An 8,961-nucleotide genomic window follows, 5' to 3' on the forward strand; every position below is an offset into this window, starting at 1 on the left:
TCTCTCTCTCTCTCTCTCTCTCTCTCTCTCTCTCTCTCTCTCTCTCTCTCTTCCTCTTCCTCTTCCTCTTCCTTTTCTCAGACTCAACACACACAACCGCGCATAAAGCTTGAGTGTCTTATAAACTGGAAATTTGCTTTTGTTGTGCCTTTAATTGTTTTTTGGTAACATCCACAAATGCGTTTTTTAAAGGATATAAAAGGTGCTGAGCCAAAAAAATCAGAAAAATCAGAAAAATGCCGGTTTCTTTGATTTCACTGCTTTGGCGAGTGCCTGCTTTCCTTACGCTACCTCACATTTATTACAACACAGAAAACGGCAGCTTTGTTTTTGGTCCTTTGTTTTACTGGCAGTCAATGGAGTTCTATCAACCCCACGGGGCGGTGCTACTGACTGAAGTGTCTTTTGGCCATTCCTAAAGGAGGGATATTTCTTGTTCTAATGCACAGTAGAATTGTAAATGGGCTGATCCAACAATGTCATGCTCATAAAAGTGCCTGAACTACAACAGGGAACTGCTGCTTTTTCTTTCCTAATCCTTACTGCCGTCATTTTGCTCTACTTCTTTTGTATGTTTGTCACACTCTTGTGACCGGCTATTTCTGGGGTGCCTTGATAGTCGAAGCAGACTTTGTGCTGTTGAAGCTAGAGAGGTGAACAGAGTAAGTCTGATTCCCTTTAAGGACTTCTCTGTTGACATCCACCCATTGGTGCTCATATAACCTTTTACAGTTGCGAGGGCCATAAAACCTCTACTTAAAAAAAAAAAAAGAGTTCTATGAGAATACGTGTTTAGTACTCAGATTTCTTTAGTTTGATTGTTGGTTTTGCTGCTTGATTTTTGAAGAACTTGTTACTTTGAGAGTTTTTCCGCCATCATACCAGACACGATATCGTTACTGTCATATACTTTTGATTAAACCAGTGTTGTTACTAGGTTAATGATTAGAATAACAATGATAATATAAAAAGAATTGTAAGTAGAAAAAAATAAAATAAAATAAATATAATAATATATATTATAAAGATAATAATAGTTATGAAAATAATGATAATAAGCATTTGTCTCAAACATTGAAAGAAGCTTTGTCTCTGTTGTTACTGTTCCTCCAATGATGCTGCGCTTTCAGGAAAAAAACCCCCAGTGTGTACATAGTTTACAAAGATTATTTTTTTTATCATCTAACAGTAGACTTGACTGCTACTACAGACTACTTGGACCAGGGAAGAATCTACGGATCAGATCCCTGAGCCATGACATTGAATGGGATGAAACATGTGATTATGATGTTCTCCAGATAAACCAAAGTGAGTCGCCGAAGTTTTGCAGAACTAGAATAGATGTATTTTGTAAACATTGTTGTCAACATTGTTGCAGATATGTTTTGATGAGAGTAATTTTGCTCGCTATAGATGTCTGCTTGTGAGTTCAGGGGGGTTGGATTATTGGTTTCATTTTATTCAAGTTACATTACTAACAATGTATTATATTTTTTTCTTTTTTTCAGCTCATTTAAATTAATTGGGGGAAAAATCTGTTTGAATTTGGTACCTGATGTTGAAAATTCTGTTATTGTAGATTTCTGCTCTAGTTGGAGTTGGATCAAGAGGTGGGTGTGCTGTCTTAGTTTTATAATTCTGGAAGGCTGATTTTTTTGTAATTTTTCAGAAGAAACTGCACTCTCTACTGACTTGAAAAATCTAATAAATGTAATCGCTATGTCGAAAAGACTGTACTTACCTTCCGAGTTATATACAAACACAAAAATACGAATGGATCAAATTGGTTTCCACGTGGCGCTGAGAGGTCTACACTGGCCGGGTCAGATCAGAATCGTTGGGCCCTGGGACGTCACTTCACCGGCAGCTTTGGACCGTCTGGTATCATTTAATACTCATAAGAGTGTGATGGGCCTGGATTTTCACGATTTTGAGCGTCAGAATTTATAAAATTGTATTTTTTTGCTATTTATCATTATCAGATACTCGTTATGAAATAGAATTTAGTAATTGTTTTTCAATTCAACTTTTTAAAAATGTGAGTGTCAATTGTTCAACAAAAGCTGCACGAAAAACAACAGACGGGAGGTTCCCCCCCAATTAAAAAAAATCTTTCTTTGGGGGAATGAGTAGCGTAGATTTATATTGATGGCGTGGCGTTCAGGTGGGTCCGGGATCCTAAACGCTGGCTTATTATGCAGGCAGTTAGTTTTTACATATTTGGGCTCAAGGCAGTGACCTATGACATGTAGATTTTCACATATGCATAGACACACACTCACACACACACACACACACACACACACGCGCACACATGCACACACACACACACACACACACACACACACACACGCGCGCGCGCATACACACACCCACACACACAAAGACACACACTCACACACACACACACACACACACACACACACACACACACACGCATGCACACACACACACACACACACATTTACATACACCAAATTGTACACTCATGTACTCAGAAAAGACCCCACATATTCACATTCATATATTATGCAGTTTTACACTTAAGTATACCACTCAACAGGTTCAAAGAGTGCAGCATTTTTTCCTTTTACTGGGTAGTTTTCCTCATGTCTAGAGAGCTGTGTATCATTCTATTTAAACTTTTCTTCTGTGCTTCTCTTCTAATTGCTGTGTTCCCCTCTCACCTTCTGTTTTCCAGGGTTATCTTTACTTGCTGTGATGACTGGGCAGCGTGCTTTACCACTTCCATTTTTATCTCTATTTTTGTCTCTGTAATGCTGTAAACCCCCTCCATCCCCTCCCTTCTCCTAACTTACAAAATATATTGATGTTGTGGGACACAGATGGGCCATCTCCCTTGAAGTCTACAGGAGAGGCTGAAAACCATGTTTTAATGCTTAAAATATCACTTACCTCTTTCATGAAAATTAGTATAAATGAACAGAAAAACGCTTGAAAAACCCCCTTGATTTTGCATCTTTATAGCAAAAGCATATTTGACCCTGCTGTACAATAAAGTTTAAAAAAAATCAGGTTTCTGTGCCCAACACCATGGATATAAAAAAAAACCTAAATAAGTAGTCTCAACTCATAATATTTTTTTGATTTTTATGATTATTTCAGGGAAATTCTGTGGTAGTGAAATCATCGATGTTCTCGAGACTGCACAAAGCACGGATACAAGTGTAACTTTCAGCACAGATGGTTCTTATGCTGGGGCGGGCTATGTTTTGGAGTATTTTAATGAACAAGACTGTAAGTCGAGCTCAGCTTTTTGTTAAATCAGTTGTTGATGGTCTTTTGTTCTTGTGGCGTCCTTTAGGGCTGGGATTATACGGGTAACTTGATATGCGGGTAATAGTAATGAAAAAAATACCTGAGTACCCGTTGGGTACCCGAGCTCTGCCTGCTTGTGATTTCATTTGCATGTTTTCCCCTCAAATGCTGTAAGAGGCTTGGAGTTGAAGAGCCATCAACTTTTATTATGCTTTTGCAGATGTTGCTGGAGGCCCTTTTTTCGTCTTTAATTTTCTCAAAGTAATCCCAAGCGTATGACTTTCTTAGAGACATCTTGATAGAAACTGTGCTAAAATGACAAAGCAAAAGCTATTTAAACTATTTTACTTCACATAATTTTTAGAAATTTTCCACTTCTCTGTTGGATTCTTAGAACTGCACACAAGTTGTTTCCGTATATAAGGACACTGAAATTAAAACTATAGGACTAGCCCTACTGATTGATTCTTGGAAACATTCTTATAACATGCCCAAATGTGGCGTTTTTTGTGGTCTGCTGGTTTCCAGGGAAAAGAGGTACGAGTAATGGTGGCACTAGTCAATATTGGCCAATACCGAGTACTGTATCGACTTACAGAGCTCAGTATCGATAAGTACTCAGTACTTAATGAGGTTCGAACGAAGGGACGTAATTTAAGTGCATTTGCATAGCATTAAAACGAAGGGGAGTAGAAAACCCGGGTACCCGACACCAATACCCGGGTAGCCAATTTTGAGCTCTTTACCCGTGTAACTACCCAGGTACTCGCTGCACTTGCAAAATGTCACATCTCATCTTTGCTACTTTTGAGATAAATGGAAAAAAACTGTTTAACTAGACTATTTATCTTCTAATACTGGTAAAACTTGCCATGTATGTTTCTTCTGTGACTCCCTGCACATTTTTGTTTTGGTTTTACCTAAAGATAGATATAGTAGGCCCTACCTCCAAACAAAATTGTGTTGCATTTGTGAGGCATCGTGGTGAAATTAGGTTCTCGTCAAAATAATGAAATCGAAAATATAGGAATTTTTCTGTTGGTTTGTCAATTTTTGTCAAATGTTTGTTTTTTTAGCAGAACACCATTTATGTTTATTTAAAAAAAGTTTATATGTGGATTTTACAGAAAAACATTGACAAAAAGCACAAAAAATGCAAATATTCAGTTTCCAACGACTCTCAAGCTTTGAAAATCACCAATCCTTCGCGGCCATTTTCTCGCTAATTTTACATTTGAAACAAGGCAACCCCTACTCCTTCATTTGCAAATATCTCGACTCCTATTCAAGATAGATTTGTACTTTTTTCATCGAAAGACAGGCAAATGAATGAATTTTTAGATGATAACAATAACTCCACATACCCAAAAATTGATGAGTGACTGATTCCACTGTGTTTTCCTGCTTTACAGTATCAGTTGTGTGTGATGGGGACACGTCACTGAATCCGATCGATTTACAAGGTGGTGAGAACTCGCACTTCATTGAGTTGAAAATCAAGCAAACAGGCAGAAGGTAATATTTTTTGCTTTTTGTTGTTGTTGTTGCTATCAATTCTGTGACAGCTGGGCTTTTGCCCTTCTGCTCAATGCTGTGTTGTGATAAGCACATGTTTGCTACAGTTGCTGTAATGTTCCACAGAGTGTGTTGTCAGTGTTAGGTCTCTGAGGGAAAAGTATAGCACTGGTATCATTTAGGGCTGTGCAGTGGAACTGGTGATTTTCCTCAGTTTCATATGCCTAGTCACACCCAGGACAAGTTGGTGGAAGTTCTGGTATTTGAGACGGAAAATTTACTTTCTGTTTGTTCCATCTTTTTAAACAAACAATTTTGCTATCCAATTGTTTGGCTTCTTAAATTTTCAGTCAGCTCCTGTTGAGCATATTTGCATGTGATATACACCAAACTGAGTAGAAATGAATGACCTCATGCAATGTACATATAAAGTCTAATTTTAGATAATAAGAATTGCCTGGGGTTTGGTAGGATTTTGTCCTGGCTATTTTAAACAACTGAGCGATACTGTATATGCCTTTTAAACTAGCATGCGGGACAAAAGATAACGACAGCATGTCAGCTGTACTAGTGTGGCACATACTTTGAGTTAATGAAAGTTTTGCTTCAGGGGGTGGTGACCTACATTTGATTTTATCAGATTCTGGACATTTTCTTCATGATAGAAATTCATGGCTTGGCTATGTGATAATCATAGAATGAAGCCATATTATTTTTTGTTATATAGGCCTATGTAGAAGCCTTTGCAGTAAGTTGCACTGGCTAAAGACTACATTCCTCTGTTTTTCTTTTCTTTTCCATTGTTTGAAAAGCAGTTGAAATCACATCTTTTTGATGAGGCATATATTTAGTTTTCTTATCATCTTGTAACTCTCTTTGGGTACATGGACAAACCCAACCCCAAAGGCCCTTCGAATCTTTTATTTAGAGCCGATCAGACATTGATCTTCAGAGCCCGCACAGGACACTTACACACCAACAAGCACATAAACAGAATCAAACCCATGTGGGAACCCCATTGCAGACACTGTGACTACCATGAGGAGACTGTTGAACATCTTCTCCTTCACTGCCCAAACCTGGCAGTTCTTCGACGCAAGCTCCTACACACACCTACAGACTTACAAAGCCTGCTTTACTCTGGCGTTGACCAGATGACAAGGACATGTGGTTACTTGAGGGAGGCATTGCGCTGCCAAGAGCGAAATGCTCACAGCTAAAGGGATTTGAAAACAACAACAACAAAAACATCATCTTGTAATGTTGGTAGAACTGTAAAGTGTGTGTGGGGTTTGTGGGGGGGGGGGGGGGGGTATGTGTGTGTATATTAAAATCGAATGTCAACTTCTGTGGGTGGGTCGTTGGCAGGTGCACTAGTGTGGTTTGCTCCTTCTTTTCTAACATATATCATCCTTATCTCTTTTCCTCCTTTTTTGTGTTTGTTACTCTCTTGTAACACCTCTAACCATCAACACTTATATGACCTTAGTGTGCTGCAAGTGCTGTAAAACGCTTACTAAAACTAAAACTCAACTTCTGTGTGTTTTTCACTGCAGATGGCAACACTTCATGGCAGTTTACAGGTTGCCCTCGACCGTTTTCCTACCTGCGAACGTCTAGGAGAACCTTCAAGATAATGGTGACCGCGACAGGCATTTGGAGAGATTATGACATCAGATTTTCTGTCAGACCACTTGTCAAAGGTACATTGTTTATGTAAGGTAAAAAAAAAAGTGGCTTACTTCCTGTCTTTTGATGGGACTCTTTTGTGTGTTTTGTTTGGGTTGAATTTCTGGAAACCAAAGATACATATGATTCTGTTTCTCTTGGCCATTGTCACCCTTCACTTGTAGTTTTACTGATAGCATAGCTCTAGCAATTTTTCATCATCAATATTGTCATCAAATCTTATTGAATAGGTCCTTTTCGTGATTGCTTAACTTTACTTGTAAAACTGTTTTGTTAACCAACTCCTGTCGAAATTTTGAAAGATGTTGTGTCTCAAAGAAATATTAGTTTTTCTGTAATGACTTGTTTTTGTTCTATGATTAAAAGAATCTAAAACGAGTAATAATAATTACATGTACTAAATTAGAAATCGAGAGAAGCTCTGAGAGTATGTTATAGAAAAAGATTCAAAGAATTGGAAAAGAATATTGGTGTTGTACAGACAGAACTGATTCTACTGAATTGTGAGTCCTTCTGTCATCACCTTAAGCTTCAATGATTTATTTATAGAGGCACTAGCTGTAACTATATATGTTTAGGGGCTATTTAAGCTGAAAACTTCTCTCTTGGAATGTGTTATTCTTGATGTTTGGAGAGATTTATGGAAAACTGAGCTGAGAGCTTAGACAAGGGGTTTACAGGCATCTGTGGTGTAAAGGATAGGTTCCATCCTGTCACAGAAGATGTGAGTTTGTAGTGAAGTTTTTTTTATCCCTAGTATTCTCATGTCTACTGGGGTACTGTACCCTACTCAGCCTGGGTTGACCTTGACAGGCTGGGTCAAAGCAGCCCATCCCTTAAATATTGTAAATTATGTTGACTGAGGCGTAGCACATTTGAGGATACTTTTGAAATTACAAGTTAATATGATACTCCCAGGGGTGGTTGGTAGGGACTGTGGTGTGGTCTGCTCCTTCCTCTTTATAGCAATACTGTTATCTTAATCTGTTTCCGGCAAATTGTGGCTGCTATTTCACTGACTCGCCTTATATAACTTTGTCACCTGTACTAAAGAGTAAAAGAAACTCAAATCTTACCAATACTTTAACATAATTTTGAGCATGTGATAAATCCTTTTATTGAGCCTGATTTTCTATGTATTTGACACAAGCTAAAAAATGAGTGTGGACCATGTTTGAATTGAAATTAGGTCCTGACATATTTTTCTGCATGAAATATTAAAGTTGTGCTCAAAATTTCAACATATAGCTTTACTTTGATGGTACCCTAGTGATGTGCCTTTTGTACTTATTGTATTGTAAGGTTAGAATAGGTATATATAATATTCTTTTTTTTCCTCTTTCAGATATTTTGCCTTCGTCTTTCTTTGCGACGACCACAACGTCATTTGTTTGGATTGACCCACAGATGATAAGGTAAAGTGAATGAATGATCATGTTGGAAGTGGACCATACCTTAGATGTATTATAAGAATTAACTATTGAAGCTGTGCAAGAGGCCCAAAAGTTTGAGAAATAAAAAAAAAAAAATTGTGTGTATTATATCATACAACGAGATCATTCATCAGTCTGTTCTATTGCACTTGACCTCGCAATTCTCAGGCCTCACCTTAGAGTCAGAGGGAAGTGTGCACGTGTCGAGTTTTGTGTCCCTGCACTGACACCATACCTTGGGTTCTCACCTAGAGGTAACTTCCTCCATCTCAGGGACAAACACTTCTCAATATTGTAGTCTAAAGACAAACAATGTCTGCGTGGCAGCTTTTATATGGTAGGTGCACTGGCATGTTTCTTTGCCCTGGGTACAATAGCCCCTGGTAAAAAACATTGAAAGGGGGAGGGAGGGGTGTTGGCGGCTAAGAGCTATCTTGCTTATTTGTGGACTAAATTTCACACACATAACAAGTATAGTGTGGATTCTTTTAGTACAAAATTAAATTTTAGAAATGAAAAGTTCGTTACTATGGAGATGGTGGCCATATTAGATTTTGTTGATTTGTTTTGTACAGTTAACATCTCAATTACTTTAAATGAAAATAGTTTATTATTTTGCATGCACATTAAGGAACAATAGCTCTTCAATATTATATGTTAATTTTTCCAGAATTAATTAAAAACTTTAATACAGTTTTTTACTTGAGGAAATTTTCAAGGCTTCAAATATTAGTGAAAGTTCACTTTCTCTCGAGACACCACCAACAAAAATCTATTCCGTGTGTTGTAAATTCAACACACAATTTTTCAGTGTTATTCATGCGGATTAGATGAAATATAGCTGAGTTATACTCCCCCCAACCAGCATTTGAGAAAGCAGATTTTAAAGGAAAAAAAGAGGGACTTTAGTGGGATAATGGTGACTAAAATGCCTGATATGTGAAAAAATAAAGGTTTAAGGGTTCTTATGCGATGAAATAGTTGTAAGAGAGGCTGAAGAAGCAGTGCTTCCAATTTTCTACATTCCCGCCATTTTTTAGTTTCC

General features: G+C 37.7%; 2 protein-coding genes across 2 annotated transcripts in view; both read left to right on the forward strand.

Annotated features, from left to right (window-relative positions):
- LOC101862086 (cubilin) overlaps nucleotides 1–4,798 on the forward strand; it is a gene marked incomplete at its 5' end in the record, with an annotated part of 16,374 nt that extends 11,576 nt beyond the window's left edge. Inside the window, 3 exon segments of the mRNA XM_013086899.1 lie at nucleotides 1,190–1,308; nucleotides 3,127–3,258; nucleotides 4,692–4,798. Coding sequence (XP_012942353.1) covers nucleotides 1,190–1,308; nucleotides 3,127–3,258; nucleotides 4,692–4,798 — 358 coding nt within the window.
- Nucleotides 4,799–6,350: 1,552 nt separating this feature from the next.
- The window catches only part of LOC101862238, a gene marked incomplete at its 5' end in the record, with an annotated part of 56,770 nt that continues 54,159 nt past the window's right edge, over nucleotides 6,351–8,961 (forward strand). The window contains 2 exon segments of the mRNA XM_005090547.2: nucleotides 6,351–6,497; nucleotides 7,829–7,898. Of these exon segments, the coding sequence (XP_005090604.1) occupies nucleotides 6,431–6,497; nucleotides 7,829–7,898 (137 nt within the window).

This window comes from Aplysia californica, unplaced genomic scaffold (genome assembly GCF_000002075.1).
Source record: "Aplysia californica isolate F4 #8 unplaced genomic scaffold, AplCal3.0 scaffold00019, whole genome shotgun sequence".
Taxonomy (NCBI): domain Eukaryota; kingdom Metazoa; phylum Mollusca; class Gastropoda; order Aplysiida; family Aplysiidae; genus Aplysia; species Aplysia californica.